Here is a 20,205-nt window from a genome sequence, read left to right on the forward strand (position 1 = left end):
TGAATATATGGTTAAATAAATAAATGGTTTTATAAAAAGGTTTTTTTTTTTACAAAACTGAAATTATCGACAATGAATTCCAGTTTTTCATTTACCGTAATAAAAGTTTCATCTTTTCACTTCTTTGTGACAAATTATACTTGTGAAAAGTTCTGTGTTTAAGAAACAATCAGGACTTCAATATGCAGCACAGATTATATGTTGCTCTGTTTTATTTTCAAAGTTGCATACTGAATGCGAGCGCTGCATGTCTCGCCACTTGTTTCCCCACGTCGGCTGCATTAGCTCAGGAATCAAGGTCAGCTTTAAGAGACAGGCAGCCGCACGGTGCACTCAGGAGTCTGTTCACATGGTTATAAATAAAGACCGAGCATTCTCTATCAATTATCTCAGCAAACCATCGATTCAGAATGCAAGTCGGCAGAGCAAAGTTTCATCTATCCATCGTTTTGCATCTTGAAAACAGCGTTTGGAGAAAAGTGACGAGCTGATGAACAGTTGGAGACGAAATCAGGTGTTTTACATATTGATGGTTATTAAAGGCCAGACGAGCTGGAAAGGGAACATGACGCACATGGATTTTCATGCCATTGCAATTTTTATGCAGTAGTTTTCTCATAGTTTATTCATGCAGCTAAATATCAGTAAAAATGAAAGTTGGTATGTTCGCCTGTTGGTTGGGTCTGTGTCTATTTTATTACCTACACTTGTGAAGACTGGCTTCCCTCCATGGAGCTCGGTGTATTCAGACAGAGTGCTCTGGATGAGGGACAGATAAATGAAGAATGGATCCTCAAGCTTTGGACTCAAATGTGCAATCCACTACACCACCATGCCACCACCGCTTGATGAAGTTGAGAATATAAAGACTCTTTGATAACACTGACTCCAGCCAGCAGGCCTCATTGTTTGCCAACCAGTAAATAATCCACTGAAAAACCAGCGGGTTAAATATCAATCAATCAGTGTTTAATTACATACAGTACTTACCCAGCTTGAGCGCCACTCATGTGGTGCCAAAATATCAGAGTCAAGATTTAAGTCGAATTTTTAAGCTGTGATCTTAATACATATTGTATTCTCACAAACTGACAGTAAAATTCATTTTAACTCTAAACTTCATTGTAACTGATGAAACCCTCCACTGAAGATGGATGATTTAGGTTGAAAATATATATTTGTGCTGCTCCGGTGCTGTGTTTAATATGCCGTGTTATGAAAGCTGAGTTAAACACTGCAGCTCTCTGAGAAACACTTCAATGCTCTCCTCTCTGCGCTCCTGGAAGGAAAGCCAGTCTCCGAACAAAACAATAAATCTGTTGGTGGTATCTTGACTTTCTAGGTGTTTCAAAAAAACAGAAAAATAACAGTTTTTATTTCCTCTTGTTGGAAAAAAGCTGCAGACGCGTGGATTTAAAGTGAAAACACATATTCCCAAGAGTCATCTTTTTTTTCCCTCCTCCATTTCTCTGTCAGAAATGAGAGCGTTACCTAACAGCCGTTCCCTGCATTGCTTAAAAGTCCCCGATTTGTGTGTTGATGCAGGGCGAGCGTGCGTCTGTTAGCATGATCTCCACTTTAACCGGCGGTCTCTCAGACGCCGTTTTTAACGCCACTTCACTGCGACGAGGAGACACAGAGCGAGCAAAGAGATGAGAGCGGCGAAGAGAAGTGGGGATGAGTAAACGCTGCGAGTGTTGTCCATCGCCCTGAATACAAATCGCAGCTGTCAAAAGCTGAAACCAAGTGATATTAACATTTGGCCCAGACAAATATGCTCCCTTGGCTCGGAATGCAGCGGCTGTTTTCACCGCATCCTCATCTCAAACTACGCATTATAATTGGCATTAATTCACTGTTGTGAAGCTGTGAAAATGTAATTTACAGTTCAAGAGCTGCAATGGGAGCTTAGCCCGAGTGGAGCGCATTACACCGTCTGCTGCATTGGTCTTGGCTGGCTGGGATTGCTGCGCCTCCTCTTCTGAGAGGGACGGGTTAATGGAGCAGGAGGAGGAGGAGAAACGAGCAGGAGTGTGGTTGTTCAGAGGTGAAGGGGGGAGAAGGATGTGCGGAGAGCAGTGAGTGATTGGCTTCTGTCATCAGTGGGAAGCCGGCCGGCTCCATCAGCTGATTTCAGCTCCTAATGCCACTCCTGCGTGCAGCGCTCGGCCGGCGCCGTGGTGAGATGGCCAGACATATTGGCCATCACTGCCTCTTTACGGGAAATGAATGAAAGCAGAGGGAAAGCCATTTCTTATTTGGCTTTCCTCTCCCAGCAGTAAATACAGTACGGAGATTTGTTTTATTGTGTTTATTCATGGTGAAAATCGGTGATTAAAGGCCTTTGCTTCACAGACAAGTCTTATTGCTTTGTCTTTTCTTTTGTCTGATTAATTTGGATTGTGTGTGAGTGTGTGTGTGTGTCTTGTTGTATTTAAAGTTTGGTGGGATTTGTTCTGCTCTCCGGTTCCTCGCTGAGCGTTTTGGCCCCGCCGTCAGCCTCTCCGATCGCTGGACGTCTCTCAGGGGTCCTTGCAGCTAACCGGGGCAACGCTGGCAAGTCTTTGTGTTTGCGAGACAGCGGGCATGTGTTTGGTCCCACCTGGCAGGGGGAGGCGGACGGGGGAGGAGGGGGGGGGGAGCGTGAATGAGGGGCCTGTTGTCGCACCGCGAGGAGCGGGTGGGCATATTGGAGAGCAGCAGGTGCTCGGCCAATCTGGGAGGTGGCCTGAGCCCCCGAAATGGCCACCTCGAAGAAAGGAGATGGTCTGATTGGCTGCCGATCAAAAGTGACAGGGGGCAGCGGCCACGCCGCTCTGCCAAGGGCCCGGCCGGAGTGCACCTGGCCCGGAGTCACGCGACCGGAGATGCCTCAGACAGACACTGTGTGTGGTGTTTGAGCGAGGCCGCTTTGAAGTCCCTGATTCTGGCTTGTTTGTGTTGTGACCACACGGGGAGTTAAGGCTTGGCTCTTCCTCTCATGAGAGCCGGCGGTGGGAGGGGCTCTGTCTGTCTGCTGGTCGTCATGGATATGCTGCTGCTCTTCAGCGGATGCCTCTTTGTTTTTGAGCTGATTTTAATTTTTTTTTTCTATCTCACATCCCTCCAGGGGTGGCCAGTAGTTGCTCTGCCTCTGTGCTATTAGAATACTAATAAAACACCCACCAACTAAGCACTTAACAAGCCCATAGCTGAGAGGCTCTGCCTCCTCCTCCTGGGTCTCTGGGGTGCAGACTGGCTGCGATGGCTCAAACGCTCCACACATGAGCCTCTGAAGTCTGGGTACAGTTGAGGAAAGGGCTGAAGGTGTGGCAGAGGATTATCATCAAAACATCAAAAGACAAAAAACCAAATGCTTGTTTTTTATGTTTTTTTGGAAGAAAAATGCACAGAGATGTCAGAATCTATTCAGATTTTTTCAATGAGTGCCAAAGATTGTGCAAGATTAATTTGTCTCGTCGTCAGTTCATTCATTCTGCTATTTGTCTGTCTGTCTGCTGTTGGCTGGTTGGTTGGTTGGTTGGTTGGTCTGTTGGTCGGTTGGATGGCTAGCTGGTTGGTTGGTCAGTCGGTTTGTCGGTCAGTTGGATGGCTGATTCGTTGGTCGTCGGTTGGTTGATTGGTCGGTCAGATAGTTGACTCGCTGCTCAGTCGGATGTTTGGTCGATTGGTTGGCTGCTCAGTCGGATGGCTGCCCGGTGAGTCGTTCAGTCAGTTGGTCGATTGGTCGTTCAGTCAGTTGGTCGGTTCCCTGGTTTGTTTGTGGATCGATTGCTCGTTTGCTAAATCATTTCTTCCTTCAGTTATATTTCTATCTGTTTAATTTATCATGAAAAAGAAACCTGCTCGTGCGCTGAATACATGTACTATGAAATGATTTGCATTTCTGAGAACATCAGTGTCGTTATTCGCTGGATAAAACAGTCCAGATGTAACATGTTGAATCATTCATCACATGTCTTGTGTCCTGCACACGTTTCCCCTCAGTGACTTTTCTCCTTGACCCCAAATAACCCAGGACTCTAGGGTAGCCTGGACCGGAGTAAAACAAAATTAGAGAGAGGAAGTAGTAACCTGGAACCTCTGACTGCCGCTGATCCTCGTCCACGGCTCGCAAGAAAAACCGCTGCTATTATGTCATTATTTCCAGCCTCGGCAAAGAAAGCCTGGAGAGGAAAATGAAGAGAGATAAGAGCAGGAGAGAGAAGAGGAGACTGAATGGTGCAGTCTATTGTTGTGAAATTGTTCATTTTTCTGTGTCAGGACAAAAGGGAAATCAATAGGAGATATTGATGTTGAGCTCCAGGCTCACTTGTATCGCTGCTACTTTGTCATGTTCCTCACTCTCAGAATTGGAATTTTGAAGGTGTACCGTCTGTGTCTGTGTGTGTGTGTGTGTGTGCGTGTGTGTGTGTGTGTGTGTTTCAGGCCTTGAGCAGATGGCAGAAAGACACCCCTGTGTCAGCGACACACAGCTCATGACCGCACCCGTCACTCAGCGCTGTCGATAATTAGCGTGCACGCTGTGAATGACACGCCGATGGTGGTGTTGCATGCACATGTAAATACAGCCCTCAAAATTGCTTTCACATTTTCGCGGAGGAGAGGCCGAGACGTGGAAATATACGTGAAGAAGCAGACATTTTCAATACGTTTATGGAAATTCACACCTGGCCGGCCTCACGTTCGGCTCCCGTGCTCAGGCCATGATAAATAACTTTTCACAAACCACAGTAAACAGCCCCGTCTCTGCAGGAATTCCATCAAAAATGCACAATTCCACTTCACGATTTACTCTCAGTGCCAGCGCCTGGTGGGAGAGTGACCTTCACACCGTCAAGTGAGAATTAATGGTGTCTGACACTTGGAGAGCGGCACGGTGGAGCAGTGAGTAGCAAGACGGAAACTCGCCCTGGTGTCCAACACGTCTCTTTTCAAGTGCGTATTTACAAAACTGACTTGGCACGGCGAACCTCCATAAGGTTAGGTGATTCTGTCGTCATCCTAACCGCACTGTCAACAATCTTTGATCAACAACATATCAGATTAACTGAAACAAAAACAGATAAATAAGTGGAACGGAGCTGTCTCAGTTCTGTCTCGGTGTCTCAGTTCTGTCTCAGTGTCTCAGTTCTGTCTCGCTGTCTCAGTTCTGTCTCGGTGTCTCAGTTCTGTCCTCGGTGGCTGGATTGCTGCTCCTGTGAAGAGAACATCACACCACTGCAGCAGGATGACACTGCGCCCCTGAGGTTGGAGAAAAAAAGAGACTTTTGGGGAGGTGCTAAGTCGCTCTTTATATATACGGAGAGTTGTCAGCGTGCTGGCATGGCTGAAAGAGTCAAAGAATCTGAAAATGTCAGCGAATAAACAGGCAGATATTCTGGAGAGAGGAAAGCAGTTGTTTAGACGAAGTCTCATGGAGGAAATGCTGGGATGATGCATCATAAATTTCAGCTTTTGATTTCTTCTTCTTCTTCTACACTCTCTATCATTAGCTTGTCGTATCAGCTTCTCAGCTTTTTATATATAATTAAAAAAAGTATCAGTGGCCAGGCTGAAAGCCATACGATAATTTAAATAACACGCGTACGGCCGTGCGATGCCAGGAGACGTCGTTACTTGTTACCAGGAGACAGATCTGAGACAAGCTATCATTATCGTACCCACGCACACTTCATATCACAGCCTCTCTGCACAACTTGGTTTTTCCACAGATATCATTTGGTGCACAAGTGCCAAGGTAACACACACACACACACACACACACACACACAAGCACACAAGTAATTAAGTCTGAAAATCTGAAATTAAATCACAAACAGGCTAATTTCCCTGGCAGTGGCGCGGTGAACACATCTCTCCCCAGAACTGGCCGCTCAGTGTGGGCCTGTGTCATTGTCTTTGCAGGGGAAGTAATCAGTGTGAGCGAGATAAAGCCCGAATTAAAGCAGGATGGGGAGAGGAGCGAAAAGAGCGCTGATAGGATGAGATGCTCACAGAGGAAAAAAATAAAGCCAGAGTCTTTGTGTGCGCGGGATGTATACATTCATAATCTGCCTTAATTTTACATGCTGTTTAAACTGACAGTCCATTTTAGAATTCCTCCATTCTCCCTGGCGGAGCTCTTCCCGTGCCGAGGCAGGAGAAGCTCCCTCCACAGCCGTTAGCTGTCTGGCTCAAGCACTGTGACGCCGAGCGAAGGGCCGGAGCCGCTTCTCTGAAGAGATGTCAGTCACAAACACATCTGCACTTCAGAATGCTCCGAGGAAAGCGGCCCTCTCCGCACTTTAAAACAAACCAATCCATCAATGCCCGGCCGAACGTCACGTTATAATGCAGGACTTTAGCAATCCGGAGACATCACTGTCGTCTAGACAGGGCAGGAAAGTGGGAAACCAGGATGGGAGGGAGTAGCTGAGCAACTGATGATCAATCATATGAAATCTGCCAATTACATTTTAATTCAGTTTATTTCGAATGCATTAATGCCAATAGTGTAATGACTTGTGGAAAAAAAGATTTTCCCCAATAACATAACAACAATTAACCAATAACAGACCAAATTATTGAAGAAGCATTAAAAAAATCATAGTCTTCAAGAGGGTGCATACCTCTGGCATTTATAGATGAAAAAATACTTTATTATTGTAAGAAAACTGGGGTTATTATAACATCTTTGGCTTTATTACATTTCAAATGATTAAAAATCACAACGTTATTTGTCAGAATTACATGACTGGTTCCTCTCAAGGTACAAATAAAAACAATAAAAGAGCAAGAAAAAGGTTTGAGAAAATCTGATTCACCGATTGGAGAGACTTTATCTTCCACCTGTCAATACATGTCATTTATTGACGATGGGTCAGCAGTTTAAAAATCTATTCTCTATTCTGAATTCACCAGATATCAGGCACACAATCACAAGCATGGCTTGATGTGAGTTTAGAATTAACCGTGTGGTTTCAGTCTTAAGACGCGACAGATGAATGTTTCACTTTACTTTAAGGTGATGAAATACAAAAAAAATGTTTGGCAGCTTGTTGTACTCAGTATGTATCCCTGTGAAGCATCTTTAGCAGTTTACCAATCAGGTTAAAAGCTGAAAGCCTAGTCTGGCCATGAACACACACTCAGGGAAGGTCTTGTGGAAAATGTAAGAGGAGCGAAACGAGCGGGGGAAAACCCACTAACTCATAAAATCATGTCCTGCTTTCAGGCAGCCGGCTCAACGCCTTCACTTCCAATGAAATCTCACATCAATAGGTTCAGACCTGAATGCCGGCTTGTTTTCGCCCCAGGAAATCTCCCCGGCGTGAGACGCCTTTCCGCCCGCCTGGCTGCAGCGTCCAGCCCCGGGCGCTCAGCGTCTTCGCCTGACTCCACCGAGCTGGCCCTCCGTAGGCCTGCCAGGCCCCGACCCCGGCTCCGGGCCGGCCCCGTGGGCGGGTAGGGGGGTGCGGGGTGACATTCTGGTGCTGGAAGCTTCCTCATGACCATCTCGGCCAGTTTCTGACTGGCATGAGGCACGAGGATGGAGAAAGAGAGCTCTGCATGGTGCAGGGGTGAGTTCTGTCATTTTAAACAAATCTCATCTCAGTCGAATCAATGAAAAAAAAAATTAGCGAGGATAATCACAGCTGAGTAAGACGACAATAAAGAAGCTCGTAACTGCAAAATTTAATGGAAAAAAGGTTTTTTAAAATGCTTTGTAAACTGACTGTTTCCTGTCATACATTGGAAAAGCAGCATGCGAAGGTCTGGCGGTGGAAGTCCTGGTTGTCCGGGGTGACGGTGTGCGTGTGTGTGTGTATGTGTGTGTGTGTGTGTGTGTGTGTGTGTGTGTGTGTGTGTGTGTGTGCGTGTGTGTGTGTGGAGTAAAGCCACTCGGTGGGGGAGGTGGAGATTTACACAGCGAGCAGGACTGAAGCGACACATTCAGCCGACACAACTGAGCCATCAGTGGAAGTTATGTCCCAAAAAACACAAGGCGGACTCTGAAGGTGGACATAAAGTAGACTCTCACTTTCTCCCTCCCTCACACACACACACACACACACACACATAAAAAGCCATCAGGCCGGCCCTCCTTCACTCTGTTTGTTCATCTGTCCCTCTTTGCCCACCAAGAAATGCATGCATTGCCACGGAGCATAAATAAACATGGGGCCCACACATGCACACAAGCAGAGGCATGGATGTACACATGCGCATGCAACGCGAGAGCAAACACACCGAAGCGCCCTGTAAATACGCATATTCAAACACATTCACACAAACACACAAAAACACGCCACTCCATGAAAAAAAAAACCATCCTATGGGCAGTTTTCTGTAAGGAAATGATTATTAGAGCTAAACATGATGTGGTTTTTTAAATGAAAGCTCATTATCTTATCAGAACCACCAGACTGATGAATGCAATTGTTGGTTTTAACGAAGCGGGACGCAACTCCGACAACGCGCCATTGTTCTCTTTTTGCATGTGAGTGCACGATGACGTCCGTCCGCGGCGTGCACGGACCGACGGAGACGGTTTGGAGGTGTGGATCTCTGCCTCGCGTCTGAGCAGCGGCGTCCGTGCTGCAGAGGCTGCACGTCCCGTTCTGTTCCTCGCCGCGGTCTCGGAGTGTGAAGGCGGTGGCTGCTGCCAATTTGGAAACATGCCATCCAGAGCTGGGTCTGGCGTGCAGCCAGCGGCGCCCGCCTGCCTTTATGAACCGCACGTTGACAGAGTAACACACAGCTGCGCTCGCAGTAAACCTTGATATGATACATGACTGTGCACACACACACACACACACACACACACACACACGGAGCCGGGAGCGCACACACGCAAACGCGCCTCGGCCCAGAGTGAGGAAGTTTCCTGAGTTTGAGGCAGTCTGGCGCAGCACGGTGTCCTGAGCAGCAGGTCAGGATGGCGGTACTGACCTTTCATAATGCCGAGCCAGACGAAGCAGGAGGGGGGGGGGGGCAGCCGGCTGAACACACTGCGGCCTTTGCGTCACGCCAGAGTGTGTGCTCAGGGCTACGCAGGTCTTGTTAGGAACGGCTCAGCGGCTCTTTCCGTACCAATAAACCCCCCGTGTCGGCGCTTCCTCCCTCTGCCTGCCTTCTTCTCGCCTCCATGTTTATTTGGAGCCACTGCTGCCGACGGCCTGAGCGCCTCTGCCAGGTGCCGCGGACATGGCCGCCGCTCGTTAGCATTCGGCGGCGGTGGCGTGACGTCAGCGTCTCTGCGGAGATCGGGGTCAGGCTCACGTCGTGCCACAATCATATTACTATTCATCCCGCCAGGCTGTCAGGGAACACACTCTGAATAATTGTCCCGCGTCTGCTTCCGCCTCTCATAATGGCCGCGATTTAACAATCAGCATTGTTTCTGTGATGATGAACGGCGGAGCGGTCTGGAGCACCTGCGCGCCAGCGGCGGGAGGAATCCGGCGGCGAAACACCTCGCTGATTCTCTAATGTGTGTTTAATTGTCTGGAGCGGGACAGCATTGTATGGGAAGCCCTGCTCGCACGAGGAGGCGGGAAATCAGCCCCAGATTAGTCAAACCCGTTTCCACGATAAGCGAGTGTGAACGCGGGTTTTATGACTCCATAATCGCCCTGATGGCCGCCGCTCCTCGCTCACACTCCGTCCGGATGGTCTCTGCTGTCTGTTCTCATAACCGAAGGTGCACAACGTTGTAATTATCCAAAGTGCTGCTCTCCGGCACATGTGTGCCGTTACGTTTTTATTATCGCGCCGAGTGAGTCGTTATGAAAAGCAGCGTGATTACTTTGCTGTTTAAAGACTGCAATTATGTCAATTACAGTTTCTTAAGAGGAAATCTTGTTTATGGCTTAAATTATTGTAATTTCATGTTTTATACATTGTTGAATGTCAGAGCAGACACATGGACTGTGGCTGGAAGGGTTTCATCTCCATCTGTATGCTGCCATTACACACCCTCTACTGTCTCATTTACTGCTGTTGATATGAGGGCTCCAGCCTTATTTGTTATTTATGTAGTTTCATTTTCAAGATTCTCTTTAATTGACCATTTTTACAGCTACTTCAACACAGATCATTATTCATGATCAGCTGATTATTATTTCACGAAGCCTGCTGTCGCCTCATGTTAGAGATGGTAATTATCTCCACTTATTTACTGTATTCTAAAACATTTTTAGGTATCTGTGCTTTACTTTAAGGCTGTTTGCTGTTGGAGAAGCCCAGGTTAACGATCTGAATTTCCATATTGAATCAGGAATCATGATTCCGAGGGCTACATTAGCCCAGATCCTCTGGTTGGTTGCAGCCACCAGATGAGTTGAAGGAAGGCCGGAGGACTCCCGGGACCCTCTGCAGACTGGGATGAATTTGAAAGTGATTTAAATCAACTCAGCGAGCGACTCGGAGCAAACGGATTCCATTAAATGAACCCAACTTACTCCCACTACTTTGCCTGAGTGTGTACAGTGTGTTTTCTCATTTAGCTCCGTGACTCACTGTCAAGATGGAGGCCGACCTCCACCCACTGTCGGTTGGGTGTTTGGCAAAGGGCGCCGTGTACCAACAAAGTTCAAAATACTTTCAACCTTTTTCACTTTTATCGAACCAAAGACGTCGAACCAGTTCTTATACTCTTAGCAAAGACTTTTATTTTGTTATCCTACTCGATGCCAGTTCATTGCGAAGCTGCAAAGTCTTTCTTTCACGCGCCGTTGGCAGTGTAATGGTTTTCGACTGTCCTTCACCTCAAGACCGGCCGCATTAACCTTGAGGAAAAATAAATTTGGACAATGTTATTAGCCATTGTCTGGGTGTTCTGCAAACTTTGCTGCAGCTTTATAATAATAGCAGTGATTAGTTGCCGATGGAGACGGCGGCAGGATTGGAAAAAGTCTGCCTTCCCGATTCATTTTCCAGGCCTGTTTCATGGCAGATACACAAGCAGGTGCTAACAATAGAAGACCCGTTTGACCCGCCGACTCGACACAAGTGAAAAGAAAGTTAATGAAATGTGACATTAAAATGTACCCACTGAAAACTGGACTAAATCTGTTGTCATTATTCCACATACCTCATTTCAGACCTGATTATGAGACTCGGTTCTTGGGTAAAAGGTTATTTCTTTCATACATATTATTAAAAGTGGTCAGACACTTTTACTACAGGTGGTCAGGTAATCCAGGAAAAGGTCGAGAAAAGACAAAACCTCAGGAGCCTTGACACGAACCAGTGAGATCTGTTTGACTGCAGTCACGTAAAAGGACAATCCTGCAAGAAGCAGGACAGAAAACTCCACTTCACTGCACACGAATCAGAGGTGTGACGATAATCAGTGGCCTGAGAGAGCTGGAGACCAACCACAGACATGAAACATGACAATCACAGACACCATCTAAAGAAGGACGAAGGCGGCGCGCTGTTTACACGCTCTCCGTGATCGCTCCGAGCCGGGGCGACTTCGCCAGCGAGAGGTGAGACCATCTCCATCATCTTGATGGGCACGAGTCGCCGGAGCGCTCCCGTCTCCCGCAGCAATTGACAGCATCGCGGCCTTTGCTAATGCACTAAACACAGAGCTGGAGCAGCACTCGAGCGGCTCGCCAGCCGAACGGCGGGCCGCTGAAAGGGCATCTCCCTAATGTGTGGCTATGCTAATGGGAGACGCCCCGCAGCAAATATGACAATTCCAGCTCAAGTGGCCGAGGCGGGGGGGGGAGGTTCAGTTTGATGTTGGGATTTACTGACCCTTTTGAAGAGGCACAAAGCAGACGGGGGGCTGCTGAAACAAACCGTCCACCTGCTACTTTACCGTTTTAATTGCCAAATTACATGCAGGCACATAAAAACAGCAGTCATGCCCTCGGACTGGGTTTCTATGGTGACAGAGACGACCGTAAAGCAGATGGATCACCTCTGCTCCTCACGTTTGACTGACATTAAACGTTTGGACTCAAACAATATCCCGATAATCCCAAAATAGAGAGCAGCTGCTCGCACGGTGAGAAAGCGCTGGAACTGGAACTCGCCGCTGTAGTTCTTCGCCGCATAATCAGCTGCTTTATGTGCTTCGACTGCCAGCCCCATCATATACGGGCCGCTTTCATATTCTGCCAGTTTTTGGGAAATTCCACTGGAAAAAGTATATAATTTAACACTCTCGGTGCCTCCAAACCGCAAATCCCCGTCTCAAGGTGATGATGGAGGAAATTTCTGAAAATAACAGGAGTCATTAGGAGGCAGCGTGAGCTGTCTGTTAAATCGCCGTTGACTAGATTTTGGGCTTGTCGACCTTCTGCTGCTGCTGCTGCTTTTCTAAACCACATGGACGCATGAAGAAAAGTTAAAATGCGATCCGTCAAATAATTACAAAGCTATGCCGTTTGGGAGGGTTCACACGGTCGTTTAGCGGCCGGCGTTCGCAGTGAAACTCACTCAGTTACTTGCTGATTAGTCCATCATGTCCCACATGTGTCTGCTGTCTGCTGGCTGCCGAGGGCTCGTCGTCGGCTGGGATCTGACCCACGCCGGGCGAGGTGAGCAGAGAAGATGGACGGGCGGCGTTCGATCTGAGACCCGCTGCCGGCAGAACTCGGAGCTAGCCAGGACTGATCAGGTGAGAGCGCGCCACCTGTGGGAAAACCGGGCCGGTCACGGCCGCAAAGTCCTCCATAAACATTCAGAACTTGTCTCTGACAGACGCAGATAAAAGGCGGCTTGTTTTCCCAGATGTCTATCAGTCTGTGGACGATACGTTTAAAAAAAGTTAAGCAGTGGATGGTGAAGATCACTGACAAACTTCTCCATCTTTTCTTTTTGTCTTATCAGACCTCAGTGTGCTCAGTTCAGACTTTCCCTCTCTCTCACACACACACACACACAAACTTCTAAAGCCCTTTGGGAAATATGTGTGCATCCACCTGAAAAGACATGATGGAAAAAGCACTACCTTCTAAAATATCAATAACTCCTATCAGTCAATCTCCCCCTGTTCCACTTTGGCTGTTGGAAGACATAAACAATATTTTCTCTGTTGTAAGCGGCTGCTCCCAGTTGTAAATTCAGACACGGGCAAATACAGATAAAGACATATACACACCCACCGGCAGGCTATATGAAAGCGTGCGCTCGCACATTTTAATTAGCAGCACTTTAGAGCAGAAAGCACTAAACCGCGCTCTAATTAATCTCCACAGTCGGTGTTTTCGCAGCCGCACCACCTCGGGGAGGGGTCCAGGTTGGTCTCTGCTCGTCTGCTGGGAAGCAGGGAACAATAAAGTCGAGAATCTTAAGCGGCGGCCGGGGGAAGGCCGTCAGATTGATATGCGGTCGGAGGCATTTGCTTATGCGGTGAGCTGACGGTCAATTCCCGCGCCGTGAATGTGGAATGCCAACGATCTCTGCAGGCTTCCCGGGTCGGTGTGTGTGTGTGTGTGTGTGTGTGTGTGGAATTGTGTGTGAATGCGGGGTTGTGTGCGAGTTCAGCTCGGTCACATACTGCTTCTCATTACCAATCCTCTCAGGGCTGTATGCAATTTGTGGCTGCGCTCTGTAGCCTTTTGTCAGCAGGCGGGCCGAGCGGCGTCGCTCTCCGTCCGCCTCGCTCTCCGTCCGCCTCTGTTCCGGGCGCGCCGCTCCTCCGACCCTCGCTCTGTCGCAACCCCACCTGCGAGTCGCATTAATTACGCAGGAACACTGAGGATTGTGCGTTTCCTGTGTCAGGTGACGTCGGGCCCGGATGACTGGCCTCTCTGTGCCTGGAACGGCGGAGGAAACTCAAGAATGCAAAATCAGAGCGCGAACCCGCAAAGGTACTTCTAATCCTCCCGGCGTCTCGGCGGTAAAGGGCAAGCGGCTGATCAGATTGCTGAAATGGAGGCGAGACATCCTGCGGTAATAAACCTGCCGGTGAGTGGGAGTCGACGGTCCAGATAAACTCCCATGCAGCCCTAATTATACAAACAAAGCGAGATCTGCCTTCATCTGACGGCGGACGCAGAACATGAGCTCGACTGCTTTATTTGATGGACGTGCAGGCCGGTGCAACAGAGACACACACACACACACACACACACTCACACACAAAAAGACACACCATATTGGACACAAAACCCGAATCCCTTCAAGTGTCAGTCTGAGCTGCCGGAGCGCGGCGTGGTCCGGCGCCCCCGCTGTGGGCGCTGGCCTCATTTCCACTGCTCATTTCCTGCCCTGGGCAACTCCGTCCTGCAGCGTCCTGCCATTCCTGGGCCCGTCCTGAAATGTTCCACCTCTATTTTCTGCTCCATTTTCCCCCCCAACTTTTCAGAGTTTCTTGACTTCATGTTGGGTCTGATCTCCAGGCCTGAGTTTGATTCGTGAGCCACTGAAAAGGGCTTTCTAGTGGATATTCAACACTCCCTGTTTAGTTTGCTTAGCAAGTTTCTGACCTGTAAGAGACCAAAATAGATGTTTTCTGCCGTCCTTTGCTCTGTTTCCACTGGTATTGACCGTTCAAACCCGTCTCATGAAAGGTTCAGCGCCTCAGCGGGAGAGGTTGAGCTGTCGTCCAACACCTGCAGTTACAAAGGTGAAGCTCCTCGCTGCTGGCAGAGCGGCTTGACTTACAGGAAGCGGACTTCTAAACCCTCAAACGCAACCAGACGCTGTCAGGATGCAGCGGCTCGCCAAGTGCAAAACACTTCAGACAGAAAGTCTTCCTGCTGGGGAGGAAGTGTCGGCCGTTTTCAGAAGAGGTGGGAAAAAAAGCAGTAACTGAACGCTCCGCGGTCTCAGATCTGCAGGACAGAGAGATATTGTTCTGTTTGGCAATTAAAGAATCCTGGGAGTGCTTGTGAAACAGCAAGCAGTCAGTCATTGAGAAAACAGCGCGTGGAGCTGTGCTGCTGCTGCTGCAGTGCAGTTCAATCGTGTTTTTTCCTCCAGCTGCGCACGTTGCTGCACGCCACCTTGAAGACACTGACTCACCGCTCAGACTGCAGCGTTGCTTGACTTGCAGGACGACACAACAGCAAGGAGGGCGCGTTATCACAAGAATAGCTCCAATTTACGGATACATTCTTTTTGAAGGCTGGAAGAGGAACGCACAGGGAAACGGAAGTGTTCGTTTGGGCCGTGCGCATGGGAAAAAAGAGCGAAGTGGACGATTCAGCTGCACCGTCACTAATAGCACATGAAGACAGTCAGTTACATCCATCCATCTAACTTCATCACACACAGCTGGAGGCAGGTTAGAGCATCGACAGACGAGCCAACACTCTAATGAGCTCAAACCAAAAGTAATGTTTTATTTAAGACGATGGAAAAATCTACAGGGATGAAAAGTCAGGGGAGCGGAGCAGATGGACCTACAAAGACAAACACAGGGAGAGACCGAACGCCTGGAAACACACAGGAGGAGGAAAGGCTCGACGAGATGAGAGGAGACCATGAGACGAGCAGCGTAAAGACAGACATGGATCAGAACCAAGACTTTAATATGATTACACAGAGAACACAGAGACAAAACCAACGAATAATGAATCGTAAGACAAACACCCGACAGCGCAGGAGCCACGATGGATGACATGAAAACCAGCACGAAAAGGAAGAACATGCAAACTTCAAACCCAGCTCTTCTCACTGTGAGGTTCATTGTGGCCATGTCCCACAAAATATAAAAGTCACAAATCAGTTTTTCTCTTTACGATCGAACTGCTGCTTTATTCTTTCTTTTATTTCTTTTTAGACTTAGTGAAAGTACAACAAAATAGCCCTAACGCTTTACCACTTTATTTTTTTTTCCACAAAGAAACACCTTTAAAATAGCGACAACGGCATTAAATCAGAGGATCAAATGAATCCGACTGGAGTCAAGGAGGAAAACGGTGTTAAACAGGCAAAAATAAAACTGGATACCTTTGTGACTTCTTCGTTTTTTCTTCTTCTTTCTTTCCTGAAAAGCACTTGTGGTATTAACACACACAAACACACACACACACACACACACACACACACACACACACACACACACACACACACACACACACAAACACACTCTTTTCACGCAGTCCCTCAGAATCTCATTTCCAGCTCCGGCTGAGCCTCCGTCCATCCCTTTTTCAGCGTCACTGTACAAACAGGTTTTTCTCCCCGGCGAGGCGACAGGAAGCGAGCGGAGGCCAGACAATTAGTCCGCTGAACATCTCCACCTTTGAAAACAACACTCTTCATCTTCAGACATCCTGTTTGGGCACGGCTTCACCTCGGCAGTGCGTCACGCCGCCGCCGCCGCCGCCGCCGTGCCGTCCCCGTTAATAAGAGCCGCTACAGGAAATGAATTCCACTTTAATTCCACCATGGCGGCTTCCTCGTGTCCGTGGGACTTAGTCCAATTTGCAATCATTTTCAAAACTACACAAATATGTAAACAACTTATGAAATATGCAAAAACACCCACGTAACAAAAAAAAAAGCTTTTTGTTTCCACATTGATGTGTTTTTCTTTTCCCACTCATCTGCAGTGCAAAAAAAAAAAAAGAAAACACAAAGGGGAAAATCCGCAAATAATAAATAGACTTTCTCTTTTATAGATTTCTGTGTATGTATGTACATATATATATTTATATATATATTTCAGAGGGGTCTCTACATGAGCACGCAGCTCTTGGCCCGGTCCTTCCTCATGGCCGGGGCCTGGTCCAGCTGCTCAGTCCGGCCGGGCAGCGGCGGCAGCGGCAGCTGCGACACCCTCTTCAGGCCCCGGCGGGAACTGCTGCGCTTCAGCTGCGGCTTGTGCGGCCGCCGCACCGACGCCACCGTGGTGATGTGGAACACGTCCCGCACGCTGTTCTCGGACACCTTGGAGGTGCACTCCACGTAGGCCACCGCCCCCATCTGCCGCGCGATGGCGCTGCCCTGGAACGGAGGGAGGTCCAGGAGAACCGGTCAAACAGATCCAGGAGAGGAGGAGCGAAAACACAACAATACGTGACGAGAACACACAGTTACACTACTGGAGGCATCTGTTCATCTGGTCTATCCATCCAGCTTGTCCATCAATCCATCCGTCCACCCATCCAGCCATCCATTCATCCATCCAGCTTGTCCATCATTCATCCATCCGTTCATCCATCCACCCATCGTGTCTACCTACCAATCCACCCATCTTACATATCCATCCATCCCTCTTGAAAATCCATCCATCAACCGTCCTGTCCATCCATCCATCTTGTCCACCACCCATCAGTGCATCCCTCCTTACAACCATCCATTCATGCATCTATCATTCATCCATCTATCCACCTTGAGCATCCATCCATCCATGCGTTTATCTATATACTCATCTTGTCCCATACCGATCCACCCATTTTACATTTCCATCCATCCATCCATCCATCCATCCATCCATCCATCCATCATCCATCCATCTATCCATTGATCTTGTCATTAATCCATCCACCCACCCATCCATCCATTAATCCATCCATCCATCCACTTATCTTGTCCATCCATCCATCCATCATCCATCCATCCATCCACCCATCCATCCATCCATCCATCCATCCATCAATCCATCACCCATCCATCCATCCATCCATCCATCCATCATCCATCCATCCATCCATCCATCTATCCATCCATTGATCTTGTCATTCATCCATCCACCCACCCACCCACCCATCCATCCATCCATCCACTGATCTTGTCCATCCATCCATCCATCCATCCACCCACCCACCCACCCATCCATCCATCCATCCACTGATCTTGTCCATCCATCCATCCATCCATCCATCCATCAATCCATCACCCATCCATCCATCCATCCATCCATCATCCATCCATCCATCCATCCATCTATCCATCCATTGATCTTGTCATTCATCCATCCACCCACCCACCCACCCATCCATCCATCCATCCACTGATCTTGTCCATCCATCCATCCATCCACCCACCCACCCACCCATCCATCCATCCATCCACTGATCTTGTCCATCCATCCATCCATCCATCCATCCATCCATCCATCCATCATGTGTGTAACCATCAGATAATGTTTTGCACAACTTTCCTACAAAAGCATTCAGTTTACAGATTTCTCTCTTCTTTCAGTTGACTTGCATTCATCCTCGTTTGTCCCACACCTCTTGTCAGTGACACATGTTTTTATCTTCTGAATCCTCGGGCTTTCCTGAGTTGAGCTGCAGACCTGAATGTGTGCGACTGGAGCTCTTGGCAGGGAGAATTAAATCTTCCCGTACGCTCTCTCTTTGTGCCGCGGTATAAACAGGCTTCTCAGCGTCTCAGCAGCAGAAGGCTAAACGTCTGTCGCCGAAACAAAAGAAGACAGGAGCTCTGAGACGAAGATGTTGATCCGAACCGTAGACTGAATGTCAATGATCTAAACAGGCGTGGAGACAAACGAAGCTCCTCCATCTGTTTGAATAATGTAGATGCCGACTGCTCGGTGTGCGGTGAAAGGGAGAGATCAGAGCAGGAGCCCACTGGGCCAACGTTGACATCAGCTCTGCAGCTATTTAGAGAGAAGAGACTCCACTCCGGCGCTGGGGCTCACCCCTGAGTAATGCTATAATACACACAGCTAATTGAGACTGTAAATTGTTTGCTTGCGATTAAATCAGAGGCGAATTTAATTTCGGCGTCCCTCGTTCCCTCCCTGCGATCCCGCCGCAACGCGACCTCGTCTCTGGTTTCGCGATCGCACTCGAAAACCCGCGGCTCACAAAGAATCAACACAGGCACAAAGGTTGGAACGGATGAGACGGGACTGCATTTCCCATGACCCTCGAAAAATCGCACGCTCTCCGGCACACAGAGAGCTTTTCATCCCCGGTGGACGGGGCTTGATTTTTATCTGGGCTGTGCAGCGAGCCGTGTATAAGAAGCAATGAACTCCTCATTAGGTGGAACAGCAAGATTTGGATTCGGGGGGCGGCAGCGGGCGGGTTGGTGGCGGGGGTTGAGGTAGAGATTGTCGTGACAAGAAGGAAAGGCTTGATCAAATCTCAGGCAGATTAAGGCGGAAATACGGCGAGTTCAGCTGGTGGTCACTCTCGCTGGTGACGCCTCAGATCTGCTGGAATTCAATTTGAGATCGACGCGAGGATAACGGCGCGGGCCTGTTGGATTACAGCGCCGAAATGTTTATTGTGCGCAGCGTTGGCGTCTGCTGTGTGACACATTTTCTGGGCATATTAGACAAACAGAAGCTGCCTTGAACCAAAATAGTCTGAGAAGCTTAATGCCGGCCTGGAACCGAACGGTCCCCAGCTATTCCACATTAGAGCTGTGGTTCGTCACTCTGTCTTTTGTTTGTGTGCCTTATTTACATGAACGGCGTGTTTTTTGTGTTGTTATTTGGGAGGAAGCGGCGTGCTGCTGGCCTCCGGCGGGCTCTCAGACAGTAGGGGAGAAAGGCTCCTTTGTCTTCGAGGGCTTTTGTGTGGCGGTGAAAAAGCCCCTCTCCACTTTTTGCATGTCCAACACGGGGAGCGCACCAAAAGAACACAGCGAGGGATAATTAAAATTCACACGTTTACAGAACACTTTATCACCACCCCCCCCTTTGGACTGGAGGTCATGGCGGCAGGTGATAAAAGGGTTCGCTCGTTTATCAATGTCCATTTTCTATTCATCCCGCATTGAGAAAATCCTGAAATCTGCATGAATATTTCATTTTCTGGGGTAAGAATGTGTGCCTAGACTCTTCCGGCTTACATGGCTTGTCAGCAAGATTTTGGTCAAAACGCCAACGGCAGCAACACGGAGGGGGTTTACTTCACTCTGCTCGCGTCCGAATGAGCCGTCTTGCACCTTTTTTGCTCCCGTGGGACGACAAAAGTGATGCAATGCCGCTGCTGATCCAAGACAGGAATAAATAAATGCACACCGGACTGGATTCCCACATCATGGATTTTTCCACTGTTGCATTCGAATCTGACGTCTCAGCCTGTTCTTCTCTTGTTCCCTCCCAGATATCCTTGGGCAGCTCGTCCTCACCTGCTCGTGGGTGACGGGGATGAGGCGCTGCTTGGACAGCTCCCTCAGGGTGTTGACGTCCGTCCTCATGTCCAGCTTGCAGCCCACCAGCACCACCTTGGCGTTGGGGCAGAACTCCTGCGTCTCTCCCTGCCACTGCGGAGACATGAAGCCACACGTCAGCCTTTGGCTTCTCTGACGTTTCATATCGCAGCGTTC

General features: G+C 48.6%; 1 protein-coding gene across 1 annotated transcript in view; it reads right to left on the bottom strand.

The window, feature by feature from the left end:
- Positions 1 to 15,723: 15,723 nt before the first annotated feature.
- Positions 15,724 to 20,205, bottom strand: part of rnd2 (Rho family GTPase 2) — a 28,977-nt gene continuing 24,495 nt past the window's right edge. The window contains exons 4-5 of the mRNA XM_030088922.1: positions 20,008 to 20,142; positions 15,724 to 16,899 (exon numbers count right to left, since the gene is read on the bottom strand). Coding sequence (XP_029944782.1) covers positions 16,630 to 16,899; positions 20,008 to 20,142 — 405 coding nt within the window. The 3' untranslated portion in view covers positions 15,724 to 16,629. The remainder of the gene's footprint in view (positions 16,900 to 20,007; positions 20,143 to 20,205) is intronic.

The sequence above is a fragment of the Salarias fasciatus genome, chromosome 4 (assembly GCF_902148845.1).
Source record: "Salarias fasciatus chromosome 4, fSalaFa1.1, whole genome shotgun sequence".
NCBI lineage: Eukaryota > Metazoa > Chordata > Actinopteri > Blenniiformes > Blenniidae > Salarias > Salarias fasciatus.